General features: G+C 52.0%; 1 protein-coding gene across 13 annotated transcripts in view; it reads right to left on the reverse strand.

Annotated features, from left to right (window-relative positions):
• Positions 1-775: 775 nt before the first annotated feature.
• The window catches only part of PXN (paxillin), a 41,494-nt gene continuing 16,718 nt past the window's right edge, over positions 776-25,551 (reverse strand). For 5 of the 13 annotated variants that reach the window (XM_038187675.2, XM_072024288.1, XM_072024286.1 and 2 more), the window contains 10 exons: positions 18,874-19,100; positions 18,284-18,399; positions 16,202-16,341; positions 15,629-15,830; positions 14,976-15,111; positions 5,473-5,643; positions 4,955-5,128; positions 4,317-4,398; positions 3,797-3,945; positions 776-2,260 (listed from right to left, as the gene is read on the reverse strand). In XM_038187675.2, the coding sequence (XP_038043603.1) occupies positions 1,994-2,260; positions 3,797-3,945; positions 4,317-4,398; positions 4,955-5,128; positions 5,473-5,643; positions 14,976-15,111; positions 15,629-15,830; positions 16,202-16,341; positions 18,284-18,399; positions 18,874-19,100 (1,664 nt within the window). In that variant the 3' untranslated portion in view covers positions 776-1,993. Of the gene's footprint in view, positions 2,261-3,796; positions 3,946-4,316; positions 4,399-4,954; positions 5,129-5,273; positions 5,342-5,472; positions 5,644-7,027; positions 7,109-7,574; positions 7,980-8,649; positions 8,920-9,710; positions 10,728-14,975; positions 15,112-15,628; positions 15,831-16,201; positions 16,342-18,283; positions 18,400-18,873; positions 19,101-19,975; positions 20,759-21,181; positions 21,559-25,551 lie in introns of those variants that run through there. The other 8 variants (XM_072024284.1, XM_072024279.1, XM_072024281.1 and 5 more) reach the window with 5 other exon arrangements.

The raw sequence follows: 25,551 nt of genomic DNA on the forward strand, positions 1-25,551 counted from the left end.
CCCCGCAGCAGCTGACCCCACAGCTCCCTCCGAGCTCCCAGAGGGGAGGTGACCCCCAGGCAGCAGGGCACAGCTGATAGGGACACCCAAACCACGCCATTAGGTGGCACAGCCACTTGCAGCCCACCCACCGGTGTGAATTTAAAATAAAGAATAAATAATAAAAAAAGAAAAAAGGAAAAGGGAAATTAAAAAAAAAAAAAAAAGGAAAAGGGGAAAAAAAAGGGAAAGAAAAAAAAGAAAAAGGGAAAAGAAAAAGAAAAAAAAAAGTGAAAAGGGAAAAGAGAAAAAAAGGAAAAGGGAAAGAAAAAAAAGAAGGGAAAAGAAAAGAAAAAGTGAAAAGGGAAAAAAAAAGGAAAAAGAAAAAAAGGAAAAGGGAAAAGAAAAGGGAATGAAGAAAAAAGGAAAAGGGAAAGAAAAAAAAGAAAAAAGGAAAAGAAAAGAAAAAAAGGAAAGGGAAAGAAAGAACATAAAATAAAAATTAAAAAAATAAAATAAAAATTAAAAATAAAATAAAAAATAAAATAAAAATAAAAAATTAAAAATAAACAATAAAATGAAAATAAAAATAAAAAATAAAATGGAAGTGGTGGTCCCTGTCCCTGGCCGCAGCCCCTCGCGCCCCCCGCAGAAAGAAGCAGGCGAGGGCCGGTGGGTTTAACACAGCGTCGAGGTTACAAAGGCAGGGGCAGCCCCGCGGGCACGCTGCCCGGCACAGCACAGCTCGAGATATAAAAGGCGCTTTCTTAAAATCACTTCAAAACCAATTTCGGTATAAGAGGATTAAAAGCAAATTAGATATGAATTCAAAATCAGTGTAGAAATCTTATCAAAGGCAGGATACAGTATTCATTTCGATAGTAAAACCAAGTGTGCCTCACACCCCCGCCCCCGGGGACTGGTTATGCCGGTAACAGTCAGTACAAAAGGTTATTGCTCTAGCATCTCTCCGTGGAACACGTTTAACAGGAGCGCAGAAAGGAAATACCGAGGGCTGACAGGTCTCGTTAGCAAAGAGAGGAAGGAGAAAGCATATAAAGGGTGGGTATTTTTTTTTTTTCCCTGGCTTCTTAAACCCCTCCGCTTCTCCCCGACCTTGTGAGGAGGGTGGGTGGGAGAGCTTCGGGCTGGATAATGCAGGCACACCACAGGCACTCGTGGTGAAGGCTGGCCCTGACCTCCCTGCTCCTACAGAAGGGCCGATGCTGCCCTGCTGCCTCTCCTGGGAGCAGCAGGTGAGGGGACTGGGTGCTGAGGGAGGTGCCTGGCCCCGCACGTCCCCCTAGGGGCACGCAGCAGCACACGGAGGGATGGCCGAGGCTTGGAGAGGGCAGGGAATAACAAACTAGGGGAAAAGAAAAAAAAAAAAAACAAAAAACACAGTAATACCTTGATTCCTCTTCAAACAAACAACAAAAAAAAAGTGGTATCAACTCCTTACAGTGTAATGGAACTGGAGAGACCCTTGCAGGGTCCTGGCTGCCTGTGCTGAGGCTCCCAGTAAGCCAGGGGTGCCCACGGCCCCAGGGAGCGGAGGCAGGGTGGTGCTGAGCTCGTGGGGTGCCCTCGCTGTGCCACCGCTCGGGAGCCTCAGAGAGGTGTCAGGACAGAGGGCTGTGATGTCTGCCAGCGTCAGGGTGTGCTCAGAGCGCTGACACAGGCTGAAATGTACTGGCTAAGGCTCCTGCTGCCAGGAGGGGGCTGAGAAGCTCCCTGGTGGAGCCCTCGGGCTAAGCTCAGCTGTCGGTCACACCCAGCTGCACACAAGAGCCAGGGGACTCGCCTCTCTCTGCTGAGACGCAGCAAGGGCATTTCCAGTTTAATGGTCCGTCTCTGGAGCTGCTGCCTCGAGGCAGCAGCAGCAAGCACTACCCCCCACCCCCCACCCGCCCTCTCCCCTGCCTGGGAAGGTTTCGAAATCACAGTAATGTTCAGAGAGACAGAACTGCCCGGGGGGAGGCAGAAAGATGCTTAGCTCCCAGCTAGGACGCCTCTAACAGAAGAGTTTGAGAAAGCAGTTCTGACAGTAGGGCTTGTCGTTCTGTTCTTTGAAGGTTCCTTTGTTGAGCTGCTTGAGGCAGAAGGCACAGACAAAGTGTTCGGGATGAAATTTCTTGCCCATAGCAGTGATGCAGCGTCCTGTGATGGGCTTCTGGCACCCAGAGCACAGCGAGCCGCGACGCTCGTGGTAATGCACCTCGCAGTAGGGCTGCCCGTCATGCTCGAAGAAGCTGCCGTTGATGAATGGGGTGAAACATTCCTGCAGGGGGAGAAAGCACAAGGGGACAGACTCAGTAACAAGCCAGGGATGTGGGAGGCTCCACAAATCTCCTCCACTCCATGGCACGAGCTTTCAACATCATCCTGCTGTCCACAGAGCCGAAGTCTGCCCATCAAGAAGAGTTTCCAAGGATAGACAGAGCCAGAAGCAAGGGAAACAACCACGGTCCTTTCCAGCTGGCTTGTCTCACACAAAGAAAATAGGAGTTACCAGATGCGTTCAGCCAGGACGAAGGAGAGCACTGCTCCTTCTCTCAAGGCAGGAAACGCTGCAGAGCACCTTCCCCTTTTTCTCCTAATCTCACTGCGGCTTCCCCACAATAGGAGGCGGAAGGCAGGGACCAACAAAGGCTTTAATACAGCAAAACCTGATGAACCTGGCACTAGGTCCAGCTGGGAAAATGAGGCACAGTTCCTATTTACAAGTGCTCTCTGGAATGGCTGGTGTTACAGAGGTATGCTTTGTGTAGGATGGGGATTCCACCTGAAATACCTCCACCAGGCATTGGTGCATCCCTACTGGGAGAAACCCCTGGCTCTTTTAGTGCTAATGATTTTGCACAGATGAGGACACGCCAGCCCTGTGCCTGTTGGAGCCCAGCACTCGTCATCGCCCTCAGTACCAGGCAGCAGAGAACATGACAGCACAACCTGCAGCAGAAGCCCCCGTCCTCCCTGCCAGGCTGGGGAGATTCCCCTCCTCGTGCAAGCGGTGAACTGAGGCGATGGCCTGGGGGTGAGCTGAGGATCCTGTCCATGGCAGCAGGAAGGCCCACGGAAGCCAGATCTCCATAACCCTGGTGCTGCTCAGCCCAGGCACCTTCCTCTTCCCCTGGGAGATCACAGGGTCACACGCAGCCAGACCTGTGTGCACACAGCATCCAGCACGCAGGGCCACCGGTGGCTCAACGCTCCATGCTGGGTCACAATCACACCCGCAACCCGCGATTCTGCTGCTGAATCTGGTTTCTTTCCCTTTCTTCCCCACTCTAGGAAAGCCTGGCTTATGTTTGCTCATCTCTTGGGGCCTGTAAGAGTTAATACTCGTGAGGCACTTTGAAAGAGCGCCAAGCATTTAATCTGCAGTATTCCTGCTTATTATGCCTGCTGCATGGAGCCTGCCACTACTTCACTGCTTTGCCTGAACAAGGTCAGTCTCATTAGTTTACGTTGTCAGATGGAGCATGGGAGGAAGAGCCTCAAAATCTGATTGCTGAGGCAAGTGCTTAGAGAGAAGCTTAGCTTATAATTGTTTAAAGGCCACAGCAAATGTCTCTGTTTATCTGTGAGCTGCTGCAGAAGCCTGTAACTGCAGCTGGGAACAGAAAGAGCAAAGCAGCCAGAAAGTTTCACGTAAACCAGGAGAGGAACAAGAAGGTGCTTGGTGCTGACGTGTTTTTATCTGTCTGTACTTCAAGACCCCACAGACGCCTTTGTCTTGATAAGGGACCAGAGGCCTGCAGGGTGGAAAGGACAGGGGTCGTACAGCAGCCCTGTAGGACCTTGGGTTTCTTACCCGACAGACAAAACATTCAGGGTGCCACAGGGTGTTCAAGGCAGAAATGTAGTTTTCCAGGATGGCCCGGGCACAGCCTCCACACTTGGGAGCAAACATGTCGAAGTAGTCCTTGCGGCAGTAGGCTTTGCCGTCCTTCTCATGAAATCCTGCCAAAGGAGAACAAAGAGCATCAGCTCCTGACCTTCACCTATGGCCAGCCAAGCTCTGGAGAAACCAGTGCGGGTAGGATCATCCTTCCCGTCCCCTCACACGCAGCAGGCAGCTGTTCCTCATTCTGCTGCCCTTCCTGTCCCATGCGCACACATGCACATGCATATTTTTCCTCTCCAGAGACTGAGAGAGAGAAAAAAAAAATCCTGGTGGTATCCTTTCTGCATAAACAGCTATTTCCCTTGGAACTTCTGCCTTCAGCAGTTCCCGTCATCTCTCCGGCTGGCCCCCACCAGCAGCTCTGCCTTACACACTTATCTGCAGTTCAGGGAGGAGATTGTTTTCCCCTTGTATGAACCAGTAATACCTTCAGGTCCAAAGAAAGCTCCACACTGGGCACAGAAGAAGTGTTCAGGGTGCCATGTTCTGTCCAAAGCCGTCACCACTTTCTGTTCAGAAGAAGCAAAGCACAATCACGTTAATCATGGGTTCAGCCTGGAGGTGAACAAGGGGGCACTGGGTGGAAGAACACTTTAATGTTGGTGCTGACAACTGCGTGCATTAAAATAGACCGGCCTTCAGAGAGCTGAGTCACTTCTCCTGCCTCTGGCTCATTCAGGCTTTCCCCACAGCACACTTTTACCCTAAAAGGATCTTACACACGGCTTCCTCCCTTACACAGGGCCCCGTCCAGCTCTCAGGGCTAGCGCACTGGTGCCTCTTACTACAGGCTACCAACAGGCAGGAGCTGGGGAATTGTTACCACAATGACAGAGCCACGCTCTGAGGGATTACAGCTCAGTGAAGGTAAGAGGGACTAACCCATCTCATTAATTAAGTTCATTAAGAACTGGACAGGGTCAAGTTGTTTCCCTTTCAGAGCCAGTGCAAAGGAAAAATAGAAGTCACCAAACAAAATCTTTCACCCCGGACACATGGATGGAGTTTTTAAACACTGAGGTCTGCAGCACCTCGTGTCACGGCTTGTACCCCCCCCAAACTCACATCGAGGATGGGCCCGTTGCAGTAGTAGCAGCGAGGGGAGAAGAGGTTGTGATAGTCCTTCTCGCAGTAGGGCTGCCCATCCCGCTCAAAGAAGTTCCGTGACCCGATCTCCTCCTGGCAGTGGGTGCAGACGAAGTGCTCGGGGTGCCAGGTCTTCCCCATGGCTGTAACCACCTGTTGGGAAGACAACTTATGAAGGACACCTCTACCTCGCTCTCCCCTCGGCCACATGACAAGTTACCAGCTGGAGATCAGCAAGAATGACAAGATCTACTACTCAAGTGAGCCCTGGACTGGGGTAGCATGAAAACTGAATTACCTATCATCTCAGGAGAGGGCAGTCCCTCAAGGGCAGGGTAGAGGTCACTGGAGGAGCTTACAGCGTACCTAGCCAGTGGATAAATAGAGTACTTCAGTTTCTCCAGCATCTCCAGTCCCTTCAGCCTCACGAAAAAGCCCTCCCCGTTACGCCCAGCTGCAGCCCAAGCTTCAGCAGAGGGGTGGCACCTTCGACCCACCTGCCCAGCGATCGGCTTCTTGCAGGCTCCGCAGACGCCCTTGGCAACGGTCGCTACTCCCAGCTTGTTCAGGTCAGACTGGAGACTTCCCAGCATGGTGTCCAGCTGGCTGCCAGGTTTGGGGGTTGTGGACGGCGGGGAGCTGCTGCCGGCTTTCCCCTGCGCCATGAACTGCAGGGAAGAGAAAACAGCGGCTGTAAGGCAAGCGGTGCTGCCCTAGCCTGGAAAAGGGCTGCTGTCGCTGCCAGCGGCTCTTCTGCAGACAGGAGATTGCTAGGAGACAGCTATGCTCGCTGCAGAAGCCGGTGAGAGCCAGGATTGAGTACACACACAAATTCTGCCCATGCAGAGGCCCTGGGATGTGTAAGAGCAGAGCTGCGAACTAAGGATCTGCCTTTCCTTTGCTGCACGCAGAGCAGAAGTTACTCGCAGACCCCAAGCAGTCGGTACAGGGCTCTCTAAGCCTCTGCCAAAAATCTCCCTTCACCTCATCAGCTCCTGGCCAGCTGACAAAGCAGAGACGCCAGCCGAGGGCCTCTTCCCCTTGACCTCTCTCTGCTCCTGCACTGCTGCTCGCTGTCATCCTCTCCGACAGAGACCCCTCTCCTCCCCAGGCTCCATCTCCCCCTCAGCCAAAGCACCTCTGCTCCTCCCTTCCCCGCGGCCCCGCTCCGTGCTGAGTCTCCCTCGCCCCATCAGGTGGCTCTCAGCCCACGCCGAAGCCGAGCAAGTGGAAGCAGGAAGGAAACGGTCGGAGTTGGTGTTTACCTACAGAGAGGGCAGTGCCTCCACGGCAGCAGCGTACAGCGAACACTGCCACGTCTGTTGGAAATGCACACGGGTTGCTGGGGAAGGGGATCGGGGAAGGGGATCGCCCGACTGGTCTCAGAGGCAGGTTCTGGAGCTCACAGCACAAGCGGCTCACACCTTCCCAAAGAAGGCCAGGGGGAGAAGCTTTACTTAGGTTTGTAACTTGGGAATCAAGTATGGGTGCTCTTGGGGCACCAAAGCCCCCTTTGCAGGCAAACTGCAATAACGAGGTTGAGATTATCTCAGCTGACTGCACTGCGCTGCGATGCCTACTGCCAGGTTTAGAGACTCAGAAGTCGTCCCTCCCTGAGATGTCAGCCTGGAGCAGGTTTTCTCCTACCAAGAGCACAGATTAAGCACACAGACATCAAATCCATGCCTGCAAACACCCCCCCAGCCTGCTGCCATTGCAGCCGGGGAGCAGGACACACTGAAGCACCTCAGAGCCTGGCAGAAACCCCCCTCCCAGCCCAGGAGCTCTGCTCCTCATCCTGCTCGCGCTTGCAGTCAACCAGTTAACTCAGTGGCAAACCCCAGTTTCCACTTGTTTGCACAAAATTTCAGGCCACACACAATTTTAGCTCCCCATTGGAGCCCAGTGCACGACCTGTCCCCCTCTATTCAGCTATGAGCTCAAGGAGCAGCACACCACACTCCACAAAAAGCATCAGCTCCGCTCCCCACGCTGGGAGCTGCACGTGCACCCCCAGAAGGGCACACCATGCGGACAGAAAGCAGGTCCTGCCTTCTCAGGGCTGGGGGCACCCAGGGGTGCCGGAGCAGCCAGCAGACTGGCACTGCCGACGAGGGGAGGAGCGGAGGTCACCTGCAAAGCACAACAGGTCACGATGCAGAGGCTTGATCCCACCATCTCCTCCCCAAACCCACTGGCACTGGGGACAGCCAGCCACACAGACTAATATAGTAAGACTTGAGATTTTTGGTGTCTTTTTTCATCCCTCTCCCTACTTCAAGGAGAATCACAGCAGGGAGAGCTGAGCCCTAGCTTCAGAGCCACCTTTTTTATCTCAGCGGGAAATAAAGCCAACGTGATCCCTGCTGCACAAAGTGCAGGCAGGAAGCACACGCACCCCAGTGATTATTGCAGACGTGCACTGTGCCAGACAGGCAGAGCTGGGATTGATTTGTTACCAACGGCTCTGCTCTCCTACCACACCTCAGCACCAGCCTTTGCCTCAACATCTACTGAGCCACCAAGCTTGGAGTAGTGGTTGGACTGGACAAGATTGTGCTAAAAAGAAAAAGAAAATAAACAGAAAAGACAAGCCTGCCTGCATCTGTGGGAAGAAAGCCTCATCTTCAGTCTGACAGCCAACAGAAACAACTGTCTTGGTGCTAGGGGTCCAAGGCTGGGGAGAGGAGCGCCCAGGATCTTCAGAAGGAGGGGTGCCCCCACCAGAAAGCTCATGATAATCATCAGCAGAAGTCTCCCACTGGAAGAGAGGCTGGGGAGCCAAGCTGAAGGAGGAGGAGGAGGCCGGAGGAGGAGCAGAGGTAGATGGTGGGTGGGAAGGCTGAGGTGGGAGAGGGAGGAGAGGTGTGGGGCCAGGGACATGAGGGGCAGCAGCGTGAGCAGGGGCTGTCTTTGCAGCTTCTGTGGAAGGCAGGAGCGGGGGAGAGGCTGAAACAGAGACCGTCCTCCTCGGGGGGTGCGGGGACTCTGGAGGGAAAACCACCTAGAAAGACACGGAGGAAGAAGAGAAGTGAATAAAGCCAAAGAGGAACCAACAAGCACCTCCTGCTCCAGGAAGGCTGGGAGCACGGAGCAGGCGATAACCCAGTCTTTACTGCCCGGTGCTCTCCCCCTTCCTCTTCTGAACCTCCTGGGGTTTGCACCCAAGCACGAACAGGACGTCAGCCTCATAACCACGGCCAAGCACAAGTGGGTAAGAACAGAGGCTGCTGGTTTTTACCTTCTTTGTCTAAGGGGAAAAAGCAGCAAAAAAGCAAGGGGCAAGGAACTAGAAAACTTGTTTCTCTGCGTCGCTCTGAGGAGGAGCAGCATCTTCCACCCAGAACTTCCTGCAGAGGCAGGAAACAAAGCTTGCCTCTATGCCAGGCCTCCCAGCATGGCTCCCAGATAATCCCCACGTGGATATTTGATATGCAACAGCAGCAGACCCAAACAGATACCACTACCAGGGCCCTCAGGTACTACTCCAATTCCTAAACAAGGAGAACTAGGACCCAAGAGCCAATTCCCTTTTCAGGTCAGGCAAGGGGGAGCAGGAAGAGCTAGTTCTTCATTTTGTCTTGCTTAGGACACTCAGAGTGAACCTGCACCTCCACGCCATGCTGGACAGAGGGGCATGCTGGCATTTCCCAAGACATGCCCCTCCTTTCTACCTTCTCTACTTGCTGTCCACCATTCTGCTCCTCTCCCTGGGGTGTGGCAGTGATTACGACCCCCTCTGTCAGCCAGTCATCCTGGCTTTTCCACTCCTCCTGTTCCTCCTGCTTGGCGATGCCCAGTCTGTCCTGCAGCTCCTCAATCAAGCGATCTTGGGACTCTGACTTGTGAAAGATCGCAGGACCTAGCTTACGCCTTGGAGAGAGGTCCCGATTCATGGGATGCACATTCGAGGTCTCTTTTGTCCTCTTGATTAAAGACTTAATCTAAATGACAAAGGTAACAGTGTCAGCAGAGAAGAGCAAGGTAGGGGCAAGCCTCAAGATGCAACAGCACAAACTCAGGCTATTAGTGACAGCTGTGAGCAGAGCAGGAAGAGTGATGACATTTCTTCCACAATGCCAAAACTCCTTTTGGCACAGCCCAGAACAGTGACTCAGTGCAAGGAAAAACCCCGTAAGGATAATCACTGCAGCCAAAAATAACTATCTAGAAAAGGAAGGGAAAGATTACCCAGCAGGAAGCCAAGATAGGAGGTGCAGCACGACTGCTCCGCAGAGCATTAAAGAACCCTCAGCATCGCAGGGACACGCAGCAGCCTCTCTGTGTCTGCCCTTTGCAGGGAGAAGGCTCTGGGTCAGAGATGGCTGGTGCACAGAGCACACTTGCAGGGCTGGAAGGAACACTGACTGGTCTGGCAACAAGACCTAAAAAGGCTCAGCAGAGCGGAGGAGCTGCCATCCCAAGTCAGGAACAACCTCCAGAGGCACGAAGCAGCCCTTCAACTTTTCAGAGGCCATTTGCCTTGTTCCAATCAGGGAATAAAACTCCCCTTCACAGGGCAGTCCCTGCAGCCTGCCGTGCTCTGTCCTGCTCACCGGCATGCAGAGGAGGCCACAGGACAGAGCAGGGGACCTGACACATCCATGACATGCAGCTGGGCACTGCATGCTGTTAGTGCGGGTGAGCCCAGGCGCTCTCACAGCACACACAAACGTTAGTGAGCTGTCAGCTCAGGCCTGGACTCATCCTGCTCCCGCATTCGTGCGGTGCCTGCCTGGCCCGATGCAGAGATCCTCTCAATGGGTGCTTTGGAGACGTGCAGCTGATCCCAGTCGGTTTTCCAAAGGTTTTCAGGAGGTTGGGGAGCAACCACAGAGCTTGTGAACTGCTCGTTTTCCTGCTCTCCTCTGGCTTTGGTCATGGTAGCAGCTCCTGACTTCCGAGGAGTTCTCCCTCTGCTCTGCCTCTTCTGGCCCAGATCAGGACAGCCATCTACTTGGATTTCACGTGGAGCTTTTAGCTCCTGTCCTTGCTCCACAACAAATCCCAACTGTTTTTTAGTGTCTGGGAAGATGTCCCGCCGATCCAGGGCCATGACAGAAGGTTCACACACAGGACTCAAAACCCTCTCATGCTTTGCATGTACTTCTGGCAGATGCTCGGCCAGCTCCAGGGCCCAGAGCTCATCTAAAGCTGTTTCCACACTTTTGCCCTGAGAAGGAAGGGCTGAATTATCCCTGAATGCTCCCTGCTGGCCCGGGTCTTTTGCTATCTGCCTGTTCCCTTGACCAGTATTTGAGATCGGGACACTTGAGATTTTGGGGTCTGTTCTCTGCTCCTTTTTCTCACTCTCTTTTGCCAACTCCAGGCCTTGTGCCTCCACCTCATCAGACCTACACAGAAACTCCATGCTGGAAGCTGGCACGGCCTGGGAAGCCTTTCTAGATGAGTCAGGCTTTCTGCTCAGCCTAACCAAGCCTGCAGAGGTCAACTGCTCCCCACGAGCAGCAGAAGAGACACGCGGAGGGGGCACAGGGACCGTTTGTGGCAAAGAAGGCACGCGTGTAGGAGCAGCAGAATGCCCTGAAGCAGGCAGAGCTACAACGTGACTGCCTTCCCCAGCTGAGGGGGCAGATGTTGGTGCTGCCAAGTCCCCGCTGTGACTCGCAGAAGGGTGTTTGGAAGAGCAAAGCACTGCTAAGCTGTGATGAGAGTCGCTGGAGTCTGCGTCTGCTGAGCTGGGAACCAGTTCTGGGGAGGGCTCAGAAATCAGAGAGATAGTGGAACTAGTCTGCAAGGAGACAGAAGGAACAAGGAAAAAAAACAAAGACAGAAGAAAGGGAAAAAATAAGCATGGTATACAGCATTGTAACAACTGGGACCTCTAAATCAAAGAGCCATGTCAGTCCAGAGTCTTACATCAGAGAACGAGGAATGAGAACGAGATATCAAAGAGCAGAACTAACGTGACAGCGTGCTGATCTTTGCATGAGATCACAGGATATGAAGCTCTACAGCCATCAAGGTCCTTTTTCTATGCTGTCCTCCTAAGCAACACCTCGTGCTCACCTACAGCTGTGATGGGGGCACGCGACAGCTGCCAGGAAGCCAGCAACAAACCCAGGAATGCCTGGACTCTGAGTAAAGGTCAGATTAGCAATTTACTCATAGCCAACCATGTAGATTTTACCTTTCGAAGCTGAAAAAAGCAATCAATTAATAGAACAAACCCTGACATTCTTCTTCTTGATACACTAACAGTGTGCTGCAGTTGGTTATGTTCATGCAATGAAAACAAAGCTCCAGGGCAAGCACAGCAAGAACAGATGACATGGGCTTTGTTCTACCCACATCATTAATCTCACCTTGGACGTGACACACGCTGAATCTCAACAAGCCTGGCAGTCGCTCCATGCCCTTGCAAACTCTGCTTTGATTGTGGCCTAAGGGGAACAGGCTAATCTAGCCATCTCCACATTTACATGGTAACAAAATCAGTATTAATTTTAATCCAAAATACACTCTAGTAAGAGTGACTGATACCGAGTTTTTGGTTCTCCTTGACTAGAGGGTGTTTTAAAAACAAAAGATTGTGGATGCTCCTTTCCCTGTTTCCAGTGGCTCCTGGCTGAGCTCTAGGAGACAAGTTGGTATTTCTCCTTTTCCTTACAAAAAGGCAATCAGAACAGCAGGTTAGCCAGGCCAACTTCAGGCCAATGCTGTCCTGCCAGTTTTAAAAACCTTGCCTAAGGATTCCCATATCCAACAGCTATGAAGAGCTGCTCTAATTCTTCACCACACTTTCCAAAGAAGCTTTAAGAAGTTCGATGCTCACATTCTAACGTAGCAGGGCTTTCTAACCTTTCTAAGCCTGTGCACAGTATCTCAGCCTTTACTTACCTTTCTGGGACACTTGCCATGAATTGACAGCTAAAATTAACCAGAACATACACAAAATTTGCCAGAAGGTGGAAAAGACATATACCTTCAGCTGGCCTACGCAGCTACCATCCCAAGGGGTCAGGAGCTGGCAAGCACACAAATCTGTGAAGTCACAGCAGTAGCGCTACAGGGAGACCGCTTGAAAATTGTGGTAGGGAACCACAATTCATCACAGGTTGTTCCTCCTTTCAGGGAGCACAGCAAGATGAGAAGAACTAGCAAGTACACTCCTCAGTTAAAATAACAAGTTAGCCAATATTGCCCTCCTCTGTATTTATACCCCCCAGATATACCCATAAAAGCAACCATTTTTTATGCTAGGGTTCATATTTACTCATTTCTAGACTTTCTAAAATTAAAGCCGGTCATTTTGACAGCAAGACTGTCATTTTGCTCAGAAGCAAGTATTTCCAGCCTATTAAAAACACACAAGCTCTAAATTCAGAGCAAGGTTGCACACACAGCAGTTCACGGCTAAAGGCACCTCACCACGCAGCAAGCAGGCATCGTATTACACAGGAGTGGCAGAGGCTGAAAAACCAAGTGCATTAAGTAATCTCCATGGCCGCTGATGAGCTAGATAACCAAAAATCAAATGGATTCTGTAAGCAAAGAGAATGAGCAACTCATTAAAGTGAGAAAAATGATGATAAAATGTATCAGTCTGTTACAGCAGCTTTTACCCTGGGGTATGAGGGAAATTAAACATCAATGTTGCCACTTCTCCCACCCCCATCTGCTGGAACTTGCAGTTGAACCAGCTCCAACTAATTGCATACTGGACTCGTTTTTTCTGTCCTATTTCTTGCAGCCCCACACAGGTCTGGCACTCGAACAACAGCCTTTCATCTTGCTCTTTTAGGAAAGACTCCACTTCTCTCCCTTCCATCCTGCCACTGGAACAGACCACAAGTCCATTTTTACAGACAAGCTAACACCACTAGCTGGCACAAATACGGGAGGTAAAAACAAACAAAAAGGACTGAAGGGAAAATGAAGCAACAAGGAGAACAGGAAGAAGGAGAGCAGCTGTTAAAAACAGCCATTATATACAGATGAGACTTACAAAAATCCTAACACTGTGTTTATAGAGCTCAAATCTTAAAATTTTGCTGCATTTCAGTTTGTTAAAGTCCAACCAGAAACTAAGCCAGGGAGGAGGGCAGCATACAGAAAGCAGCTAGGCTGTCATGCAATTTTAATGGAGTTACAGAAAGAATCTCAGGCCTTTTTCCCAAGACTGCAAAGCATTTGAACACCCACACTTAGAAACATCCCCTCTTTGTATCTTGCAAAAAAAAAAAAGTCAATACTGGGCATGGGTATTCCCAGTTGCCAAGAGCTCACCAAGGAGCAAAAGGCTTGTGACAACAACCACGCCCAGAGTTTGTTTCTGAGCCCTGATAAAAACAGCAGGGGTACGAGGCCCTGGCATTCCCACAGCGTGTAGAAGGAGCAAGGCAAGGTATGCTGCCAGCAGCACAGGTGGGAGCTCTCCAGCCTCTGAACTGTGCCATTTTGCAAACAGATTGAACAGATAGCCGTGGTTATCCTGCACTCTACCTCAGGACCTAATATGGAGAAAAATAAGCAACAGGAAGGTGTCAACGTTTGCAGTCGACTAAATACAAACTACACTATGTCCAGAGCAAACAGTGAGTAACTCGTTGATTCTCACTAAATTGTGTACATGAGTCACAGACCACAGCCTGAATTAAATCCCAGCAAGTACAGGGCAAGTAAAGTCCCGTGGAGCATACACGCTGCTTGCTGCTGGGTTCTGAGCTCACACGCTTGGTCAAAACTCCGGGTATTGTAGGGATCTCCATGAAATCCACAGCACACTTTGGAAGTACTCACACGAATGTGGCACAGAGAGAACGACCACCACAAATAACCACAAAGCTGTGTCTGAATGTCCTTTTACTTCTCACAAAGTGTTGATCAGCTCTGTCTGCCTCGCACCTAAACTCCTGGTAGGAGGAGATGGAGTGCAGCACAGGCAAGAAACACCAAGCACCAGCAGATTCTGCCATGTGAGTAAGGGACTTGCTTAGGATTATAAAGCAAACTTACACGTGCTTGTAAGAAAGGCACACCCAATAATGACAACATACAGAATGTGTTAGGTATTTGCTTCTCCAGCTCTCTCAGAATAAATTCAAGTGAATAATTCAGCAAGGCTTTAAGTGAACCAGCTGAAGGTAGAAAGCAAGAACATTTTTTGCTATGATTGTGGGTAAATGAAATAGCATGAAAATAAACTCCAGTTAATCACTTAGTGTCAGAATGATAGCATACTTCTATGAATAAGAAATGTCTGCGTTTATAAATCATCCAAAGATGTATGCCAAAAATTTCATCAAGATGACCACAGACAAGTTACTCCCCTGCTCATCCTATTATGGGATTTTCTATGTGCCACTCACAACTGAAGCACCGGTAGCGGTTCCTTTCCAGTGCAATAGGTTGACTTGTAAACACAATTCTGAACACTGTTTGCTATCCTCCACTCCCCAAGAAGCTCAGCCTTTAACTCTTTTTTGAGCTGAACAAGTGATACTGTTTTCAGGTGGAAACCTTTGAAGCCTCCAGCTGTTTGATGCAAAGGCTTTGGTGTTCGTACCACATGCCTTCAAGCCCCTAACACACCTCCTCAGGGAAAGCACATCAGCATAAAAATGCATTCCAGAGGGGGCCATCCCATAGAACAGGAGAGCCTGGTCTCTGTCAATAAGCAGATGGTGTCCCATGCTCCCCTACTTCTTGTTAAGTTGAAGCACAGCAAAATAATTCACCCTGCACTGAGCAGTAACTGAGCTCATTATCTTTGCCAAACACGGACAAACTGCAGGATGGAAGGAAAAACAGACCCCAGAACTGCCTTACCCATGCCAGTGATGAGAATTTATAGAAGTCAAGAACCTACAGCAGCACACAAAGTGCAAATAACCCCAGAGGAACTTTTTCCGAGTAAGGATGAGAGGTAAAGAGGCCATTTGGGAGACCAAATAAGGTCAGCAGACGCGGCCAACAGGCAAGAGACTCTGGACATGGGGAGGGACAAGATGAAGTATAAGTTGTGAAGATGGGGCACCTTAAAGTCGGAGAGGGAGGCCATCAGCTCATCCAGTTCTCGTGTAGCTGAAGAAGCAGATATACGGGTCTGCTGTTGGCTGGCAGTGACACGCTGGGGGCTGCTCACTTCTCCTTGGCTCACAGTGATTGCAGGGCTGACAAGAAAAAAAAGAAAAAGAGTGCATTTAGGTACAGGGGAGCCCTCCTAGACTGAAAGTCCCACTGTTCCCCCAAAACAAGCACAGCACAGCAACTTTCACCAGCACAGCCCCCCCCGGCCAGCCCTCCTCCCAGATCCAACCTCCACGCCACACACAGGTCTCCTCTCTCTGCCACATCTAACGAGCGAACATGCACATACACCTCAGCCATGAAGGCAGGGACTGTGACCAAACATTTCTTTCACCAGACAGCGGGTATCTGTGATCAATTATAAACCCAAGTTCAGCATGCTGCTAGTGACATAATGTGTTATTTTTTCCATCCAGGAAGAGATGCAGTAGATAGAAGAGCACCAGCATCCTCACATGCCTGTTGAATTTCCCACCCTTCAGACAAATCCCATCTTCTGTCCGTCATTGCCCTATAGCATCTGTCCCTCCCCTACCTCACTACTCCCACAAGAGCCCGTCCAGCCCCAGGGAAGCCAGCAGCCCCCAAAGGACCACTTACACTGGACTTGGCACTGAGCTCTCCAGCTCATCCAGCAGGCTCTCCACACTGGGACGCACGTCCTCGATCCCACGCCCGCCATTCCGCTTTGGTTTTTCTTTTGTAGGGGGTGCAGCCTTCCCTCCCACAGAGCTGCTGCTCTCTGGGATGACATAGTGGGGTCCAGTCACGCCGGGCAGTGATGGGCTTCTGCTGGCCTCGTCTTTAGAAAGGGGGAGCAAAAAAAGAGTAGCTCAGACACATAGGTCCATACATACACGCAGATCAGAGGGAAGAGCAATGCGCTGCCCAGAAACCTTGTGGAACTTCCATCTCTGAGGATATTCAACACTTAAATGCACAAGGACTTGAGCAGCATAATCTAACTTTGAAAGTGTGCAGTTAGAGCCAATTTTAAAATTGGAACCAAGTTTGAGTATGGTGCTGGACCTCAAGAGATCCCACCCATGCTAAATGAGTCTTCGACTGGGGCTTGGGGGCATCTCCCTCAGAAGGGATGTTGGAAGGAGAAAGTAGGCTATTACTTTGGGAAGCAAACTATCTACTAATACCAAACGTCTTCCTACTCCTTACCTGCTGGGAAGCCACTTGGGGGATTATGTTGAACAGCATTCAGTTCCAGGAGAAGCCTGTCCAGTTCTGAGAGGTTGCTGCCCAGAGAGGTGCTGGTCATGGTGGGAGATGGTTCTGCAGACTTCTGCTTGTTTGGGAAACTAAAAATAAAAGAGAAGCACAAAACTTCTACTTCAAGATACAGCAGAAGAATGGAGGGAAATCTGTGTTAGGTTGGTAGAGTTTACACATGTATTGTGTAATTTTCAAACTGGGGCTTTTAGACCAGTGGGGAAAGATGACGCATGCTTTGTGAAGTGACCATCAACAGAGCTGCTGCTTAGCCACAGCTTCAGTTTGCTCAGCCACGTCTTCATTTGTCAGTTACAAAGAAACAGCACTGATAGACAGGGGCTTGGATTTTCAGGACCGCGTGCTGCACAGCCCTGTAGCAAAGAGTTAACTGTCTGCAGATCCAAGATGCACAGAACAGCAGCAGAACCATTAGCTGGCATACGGGAAAATTACTTGTTTCTGCTGACATCACAGCGAGCAGCAAATAACTCCTCTGAAACAAGGGGATGCAGGGCCAGCACAGACTGGAGAGGAGGCAAAGTACAAATCTCAAGCTAGCAACAAAAAGCCAAAAGTGGCAGGTTACGTGGCAACCTTTTGCAGCACACAAGGTCTCTTTTCAAGTCCTCAAACCTTTAATTGGGGGAATTGTAACCAATTTATAAGGAAGTAATTTGAAAGCATTTTCCACCACGTTAAACACAGGCCTTTAAAGTTTACCTACACAGGAGCACATATAAAGCACTAGCTGCAATTACTGCTTACCCTGTCAGGGTGATCCCACTTAGCTACACACAATTGCAAGCTGTTTCAAAGCAAAACTGAGGACAACTGAGGACTCGTCCAGTGATTTCTACAGTAACTACACTGTAATAACAGTCTTCCCATCATCAATGGCAAGAAGTACTTTTCTCCAAGTAGACAAATAACTCGTAATGCTCTAGAGGTTCTTATTGCATCAAAAAGATGCTTTCCAAATGCAAAAAGGGATTTTCTGTTTCCTGCAAATTCCCAGATCCTGCTCAGAAAGTTAATCCAAGACAGGCTTTAGCACTCTGACACCTATTGCACCAGCGACAACTATTAAATTCCATAAAGGCAGTTCTTATCTTTCTCTTCAGACTGAAAACAAAGTCCACAAATGCAGTCTGAGGAGGGTGTACTTCATCCTGGCCCAAGCACACAAGCTGCAATTCAGACCAGAACCAGGCCATGCCAGGCCCTTTTACAGGAGGATTCAGGGCCCTAATTATCTTCATTTTGTACTAATTGCACGCAGCCCTCTGAAAAAACTGCAATTACTGCCTCCATTGGGCCATCTCTGGTTACGCCTGGTTCTACCCAGAAGTAGTTCTGGTTGCGAGCAACTTTCTGCTCAGCAGGAAGAGCTAGGCGTGGTTAGAGCACGACACCAGCAAAACACCACTGTAAAAAGGCACTGGGAACAGAGTGCATTGCGTGGGGCCAGCAGAGATGAAGTCCTGACCACCTCTTCCTCCCTTTCGCAGCCCCGTGTCAGCACAACACACAGGACTACCCATACAGGCTGCCCCACCAACCTCTGAGCTGTCTGTGTGAGTATAAAGCAATAAGTAGTCAGTAGCAGTGACAGGGAGGTTCTGAAGCCTTTGTTAAAAAAAAAATGTAAATTTACATAAAAATTCCAATCATCGTGCACCCTGCCAGGTGACGGGTAACTGAACTCCCTGAGACAACTGACTCAAAGGCCACCCACCTCCTCAAGAACTGTGGGGATGGATTTGTCCCTTGTCCCTGGATTGTAACCCTCAACCCAATCCAGATCCAGTCCTGTCTGATGGATCCTAAACCTCTCCTACAGCTGAGCAAACTAAAGGCCCACATTAACACTTGAAGCAGGTACAAAAGGTACTGTAGCCCCTTACAAACAAGCTAACAAAACCCAACACTGGGCAATAGAACGTATACAAGGAGCAGAGTGTTTGTTTCCAGTTACAGAAGGCAGCTGGAGCTGTGAGTCAGGCTTCTCTGTCAATGGGGACAAGATACCTGTAGACGTGTTCCTCTTCACTGGCACGAGGAGAAGGAGAGCTGAGCCCGTCCCTAGGAACGGAGGCACTGGAGCTTTTGGCACTAGAGCTGTATATAGGCGACTGGGACTGAGGCTGTGGGAATGAGACTTGTGTTAGGAACAGAGACCGCCACACAAGCACACACACCGTGCTGCAACCCCACACACCGCAGGAGAAAGCCCAGCAGCACAACGATTGTCTGTTAGGCAGCCAAGCCAGCCTCCAGGAGAGGAGCTACACCAGGAGCCCCCCACTTGCCTCGGACATGCCTCCGAGTTGCAGATCTGCGCTGGAAACCCCCAGCCTGCAGGACGGGTGACTAACACTAATGTCATCACGCTACCACTGCTGAAACAACGACAGTGGGTTTCAAGTTCTTCTTCGGCATTTTTTCCGACTGGTTAGCTCTATTAAAAACCTCCACATCCCCCCATTTCCCCTCTCTGTGCTTATCCAACCTCATCCTCACATCTCACTATTCCTTCCCCTCATCTGCATCCTTGAGAGGACTGCAGCACCCAAACAAGCAGGCACCTTCCCCATCTCCATCGCCACGCGCTCACTCACTTGCTGGTGGACGTATCTGGACACGTTGGGCTGCCACTGGTCCAAGGGGTCGATCACGGTGCCATTTAGGGCCTCGCTGGAGGGCGGCGGTGGCACAGGAGGTGGCACAGCGATCTCCTGGTACGTGTGGTTTCCAGTTGGATAGGAGTACGGCGTTTCTTCCGTTAGAAACACCGGGCGCTTGGAGATATGCGAGGTGGTGGATTCCAGGTCTGCCAGTAAGGCGTCTGCAGAAAGGAAGAAAAAAAAAAACAAAAACGGTGAAATCCTGGACAATGGCGTTTTCTTTTACGTCTCGTTATTCAGGATGTCTGCATCAGAAGGTCTTTGGGAAGAGTTTTCATCTAGGGTGATCTGCTAAATGCACTGTGAAACACCGCTGCAGCTCAGGGCTTCCAGTACAAAGAAAAACATCAAGGGGAAACAGAGCAGCCAGAAAAAACTCGGTCAGCCTCAGATTTTTGTCTTAACTGGGAAGCCACCCAGCACGAAGGACCCGCAGCCTCGCTGCGCCCTGCAGAAGAGCAGCCAAGGAGGAACCTGCCTAGAGATTGACCCGCAACAGGATATTGACACAGGCTAATTACAGGCCCCACATCATCACCGAGTCATTTCACGTGGCCGCAGGCACTGCTTTCTGCAGGAAACAAGATCTCGGGAGGGGCTTTCTCCAGAGTTTCAGGCACTGCAAGAAGCATGCAACTTTCAAATTAGCCCATTGGCATGACAGCAGGACTATGTTCTTCGGCTTTCCTAACAAAAATCCCCCTCGGTACATCACACAAACAGTTAACTGGTTTCCAGACCCTGCCAGGTAAACACAGTTTCTTCTCCTGGAAACAATTCTCAGCTCGCTGGGTGGAGCCTGCTCACAAATTCCTGAAGAGAAGAAAAAAAAAAAAAAAACTTCCATCCGCTAGAAACACGGCGCTGGTGCCAGGCAGAGGAACCCACGTCACAAGGTTAGCACCTCTCGGAAACCTCAGAGCAGGGAAAATGCTCCCCCCTCACCAACGGGACAAGGCAATCCACCCCTCTGGGGTTCTCCCCGCACCCTCTCCTTCGCCCAGCCCGCTCCCCGCGCTCCTCTGCTGTGACTCACGGCAAATCCCAGCTCGTGGGGTGTCCGTGAGCCACCCTGCAGGGAAACTCCAGTGACTGCAGGTCTGCACCATGCATGTTTTCGGCAGAAAGCCCGGCTGGCCGGGTGCCTGCAGGCAGGGGCACACCTCTGCAGGGCTGCTCAGAGAGGAGCCGGCCGGCCTGCTAGGACGTGGGTGCCCTCCGGTACAAGGGCATCAGGACGCACCTGGAGGCACCCGTGGGAGATGTGCAGTTCAGCCAGACACCAGGAAGAAAACTTTGGGAAACTTTTGGGAGGAGAAGCCCTCCGAAGCCCCCTTACTGGCACCGAATCTCCCTCTGCTCAACGCCAGACCCCACTGCCTTCGAGTTTTTGGGACTGAGGATCACGGCTGGGGACCCAGCCGGGGTCTCAAGGAGCTGCAGGGATCAGGAGGCACCTGATAAGCCGTGGGGCACGCTGGCCCTAACAGCAGGCACCTGCCAGCTCCAAGCCCCTTCCCGAGCCGAGCAGCCCACAGCAGCCACGGCACTGGGCAGCCCTTCAGAAACCACGCTCGAGGGTCAGATGGAGGACAGCGTTATCGCACTGCGAGACGAGGAAGGTGCTGCTTCTATGCCCACTCTCTTCCACCAACTAAAGCATTGTAAAAGGGAAAAGAGAAAAAAGCAGCAGTCCTGCCCTCAGAGAACATAATACAGCCAGCAGCAAATTAAATCCCGCGGTAAATTAACTCTGTGCACCACTTGTTTAGCCAGGAAAACTCCCCAAAGCATTTAAGCCAGGGGCATCCTCCTAGGGGGACCAAAATACCCCAGAATTGGATTCTCTGTCGGGATACAAGCTTGCTGCAGCTGGGGAAAAAGGAGTTTAGGCTTCTTTTTAAGCAAAAGAAGGGCTGGCGGACTCCACAGGGGAAGGCACGTACCTCGCGGGGACCGAGGAGCCGCGATTCCTTGGCGCGGGCAGGTCCTGTGACGGGAGGTTTGGTGCACACAGCTCCAGAGCAGGGCTACCCAGAAGGAGGGGTTTGTGCTGCTCCCCGCCAATGGCAGAGGCAAATCAAACTCCACCAGGAAGTAAAAATCCCCGGGAGGGCGGCCGGCTCCTCCAGCCCTGCGAGGGGCACCCCAAATCTCTTTTCCACCCTCCAGCCCCGGCCCTCACTGCGGGGCAGACGGACGCAACCATCTCACTGCAAAATTCGCCTCCTCGGGCCATTACCTCTGCCGGGTGAGCCACTGGACAGAAATCCAAGAAACCCGCTGCTTTTTCCTGATGGCACAGAGGAGTTCAGCTAAATGGAGCTTTTCACCCCGCCAAGCCCGCAGCAGAGGGGTCTGGAGCTGCCAGGAGCCCCAGGCTGCGAAGGAGTTAAGGAGAGGACACGGCAGTTAATGATTAACTTCCCCCATGCCCTCCCCCTTCCAGACTTGAGCAAACAAGGCAGAGCGAGGAACAGGAAGCAGAGGGAGGAGAAAAGGCTGGGGAAGGAATCGCTGCCGTCCTCCAGATGCCTCAACTTCCCAGCTGGGCCCGAGGCAGAATAGCACGGCCCCAGCAGACACAGTTTCCCCATAGCACGGGGCCTTGCCCCACACCAGCCTGCCCAGAGCCACCTCACCATGCCGGGAAGCTCGTCCCCAGCCACGCTGTAAACAGCCAAGGGGATTAATATCGAGGGGATTAACACTGAGGGACTCGACGTTTTGATGCCCACGCAGCACCGTGCGCTCCTTTGGGATCCGCACACCTTTATAAGGCTATCAGAACATAATGGGAGACAAGGGAAGGGGCAAAGAAGGGATTTTTATTATTATTATTAATGCAATAAAGGCCCACTGCTCCCTTCTGGCTTTCAGAAAAGGACCACGGGGACCAGACAGCCCTAACTCAACGAACTGTAACAAAGGAGCCGTGCCTCACGCAGCGCTGTCACTGCGGTGCCTGCTCCGTAAATAGAAGCACTCTGTCCCTCAGCAGAAATAGCAAAGGCTCGATCGATTTCCTGGGGAATGAACCGGTCCTACCCAGGGCAGCCCCTGCGGCACAGCGCTGCAGGAGGTGTAAAAGAAGCCTCCAGCCCCACTCAGCCCCCAGCCCAGGGCAGGAGGCAGCCGTCAGAGGGCACCACCACATCCTCACCGGGACAGAGAGAGGAAACCGGGCAGCACCGGCCAGCTTGGCACCAACCCCACCTGGCTTGGTCAGCCCTACAGCAGGGGCACAACGCCCCGTGTGCTGCAGCTCCCCAGCACGCGCCGCGGCACCTCGGGGTATTTGCTGAAATACCACCAGCCCCAACACTCCCGCTCGGTGTCATCCACGTGCTGCAGGAGATGTTGTAGCACAGAATCAGTCCTCTTCCTCCTCCTCCTCTTCCTCCTCCTCCCTCCGTGGAGCAATCCAAGCACCGTGCTCAGGTGACAGCACACTGGGGCCGAGGGCTGCTCAACCCACACCCTCCCCAGCAGGGCAGAACGGCTGCCTTCGTGCTCAAGGGGCTCTTCTGTACTGTTTTTTCTGCGGAGGAGGGACAGTGCCAGCCACCCCGCTTGGTGCCTTTCCTACTCCACAGCACTCCAAGGTATCTGAAGCCTGGGCGCATTAGCTCAGCCCTCCTCCCACTTTGCAAAAAATCATTATTAAGTACAGGCTTCTCGGGATTCTGGCCTCCAACTCCCCCGCACAGCTCCGCGTGTGCATTAGGAACTGGCGAGGGGCACTTAATGCATCGCTTCCAGCGCCTGCCAAAGCCCTGCCAGTCGTTTCGCCTGGAAATTCAGCTTTCAGCTCTCAGTGCTCAGCACAGCGCAGCTGCCTGTAGGGTTAGAGGACGGGGGAAAAGGGAGCTGCCGTCCACACACCGAACCGCTCCAAGGAATCCCTTCTTACCAAGGGGATCAGCAAGATGCAAGCGCAGGCCAGCGCTGTGGGGAAGTCCCACTCAGCAGGACAAGCTGCACCGAAAGGAGACATCACCCCCCGAGCACACAGCGTGCATTCCTGTGCTATCTCCTCGGCCAGAGGCGCAGCTCCTCGGCATTCCCGGGGCTCCTCTGCTGCGTGCCAGCACTCGCCGTCCCCAGGAGCAGCCTGGTGTGCAGCCGTGGGCGTGCATTCCCGGCTTCCCACGTCCCAGCTCTGTCTGATGCACAGCAGCGAGGCCAGAGCAGTAGCACAACGCTGTTCGGAGGTAGGGCACAGGGACAGATAACGTGGGGACCCTGTGTGCTGATGCTCACGGCAGCTCCCTTTCGTGTAAGTCTGAGCTGTACTTGGCCCCCTTCAATTGAGTGAAGTTATTAAAAAAGATATTTACATGCATCTTCCATGCACATCAAAGCATGCTCTTTGTTCTCTCCCCTGTCCCTGTGCTTGCCACAAACACTCCCAGATTAAGGGAGCAGTGGAGCAGAACACACCACCAGCTAGTTCTGGAAAAACCTCCGTGACAAGGCATCGACCACTCACATTTGCCAAGCAGCAATGAGCAGCCTCTAACACTAATTTTACCACGAGCAGTAAATTGTTTTCCACTGCATTCATCAGTGGCGTAGGATTTTTATTTTTGAAAGCGAGGCCATCCATCCTACTTGTTCTCACCACCCAGTGACACTCACACCAACCTGCAGAGCACTAAGTGTAAAAAACCAAACCACCAGCTGAAAGGCGTTGGCAGTCAGAGGCGCACACCACTGCAAGCACTTCACTCGCAGCTGATGTGCCAGCTACTTGCTAACCTTCCTCAAGCTAAAAATTACACACGAGAGAGAATTATCACCATCAATTTGCTTTGGCCTATTAAGAAGCCTTCTGCTACCGAGTGTCCGGCGTAACTCAGCACAGAGATGAGGGTGTTAGTGCCAGGAGAGAGCAAACTGCCTCCCATTTCCACGCGGAGCTCCTCTCTCCCGAGAGCCAAAGCTGATCTGTTAAGCCACGCTGACAGAGCAGGGCAGAGCACTGTCAATGCAGCAAGCAGATCAAAAGGGTGGTGGTCACATTTTCTCTTGTGCTGGGAAGGAAATGGAAGCATGGCCGAGGCAGGATACCTCAAATGCCACAGATATCAGCCCTTTGCTCTCAGCAGCTGAAAGCCACATCTGCACACCCCAACCGCACGCTGCCTGGGGCTCTAATTCTCGCACGGGACATCTGGAAAGCGAGCGGTGGCTGCAGGATCCCGGCCCCAGCAGGCACGGCACAGAGCTCATGCCTCCAGCGCCCAGCCGCAGCACGCTGCCTCCCCTCACAGCTCCCCCACGCTGGGGGGCATCCCGACAGCCCGGGCACAGGCACAGGGCGAGATGTCTGAGCACAAAGTGCAGGACTTCCTCTGTGCAGCTGCAGGGACAGGTGGCTGCACCCCTCCTGCTCTTCTCCACACCCCTGCGTATCCGAATAACCAGAGCCGCTCCAGGCTCCTCTGCCTTAGGCAGCAGCAATTTGCCAGTGAGTTGGTAAATATAAAGCAGAAGAGCTGCAAGGACTGGTCTAGATGAGGTGATAACCAAGTCTCACTGGGTGCAGGACACATTGCAGACCCCTCGTTTGCAGAAGGACATGCCGTCCTCCAGCCACTTTTTCTTAACAGCTCTAAGATGCTGCCTCCAGGTCTCTGACTGCTGCTGCCCTAGAAGGATGGGGGGAGCTGCACACTCAGAACCGAGCCCGGAGCTCTCGAGCTCACTCAGCAGGCTCCTCACAAAATCCTTGAATGCAAACTTTTAAAATCTCATTAGGCTCAAATGAGTCTCCTCTCCCCCAGCTCGCATGCAGGGAGACAGCTCAGGGCAGTAACCCAACCCTTGGCAAGCCAGTTTTACATTGTGAGTAACTGCAGAGGAATGGGGAGCTTGGGTATATTTATCCTATTAAGCAGCCTTTCAGAAGAAACATTTGCAGTGCTCAAAGAGCTGCATCCCGAAGACTTGCTGGAGCCTTGCTGCAGGACTTCTCACCGCCTTCAAGCTCGAGTCTGGAAGCTGGGGGAGCCCCAGAAAGCAACGAAACAGAATTCACAGAAATAGGAAAACCATGACCAGGCAATTCAAGACAAAGCCAAGTCATTTGCCAGACCATTTGCCAGCGCAGAGAAGCCACCGGCATTTTTCCTTCACACTGTGTGGACCTGCCCAGAGGCAGTTACAGCAACAGGCAAAAAAACCTACTCAGCCATGCCTGAGTGCATGCCAGGGACAGAAGCTCACTCAAAGCCTTGCACTGCCCTCATCAAGGCCCAAAACCCCCAAAGCTTCTCTGTCCTCTGGAACTAACACCACCCTCCTAGAACAAGCAAGGCTGTGTGCTTGGAGCCCTGACTTCCCAAACTGTGGGCAAAACAAGGCATCCACCTGCTGTGCCCAGCTCCGCCAGGCTGCAGAGAGAGCCTACACCTCGTGACAGACACCTTGCTTTCAGCGTCACCTGGTGGCACAGCCACCCCGAAGCCCCCATGCCAAAAGCAGGTGGCTTGCCCCAGCCCAGCAGCCCACGCAGGCAGCTTTGACCACCAGTAGCAGTTTAAGGCCAGACCAGACACTGCCCTGGGCTGTGGTCTGTGCTATCAGCTGCAGCAATGACCGTGGCTT

The sequence above is a fragment of the Anas platyrhynchos genome, chromosome 16 (genome assembly GCF_047663525.1).
Source record: "Anas platyrhynchos isolate ZD024472 breed Pekin duck chromosome 16, IASCAAS_PekinDuck_T2T, whole genome shotgun sequence".
Classification (NCBI taxonomy): domain Eukaryota; kingdom Metazoa; phylum Chordata; class Aves; order Anseriformes; family Anatidae; genus Anas; species Anas platyrhynchos.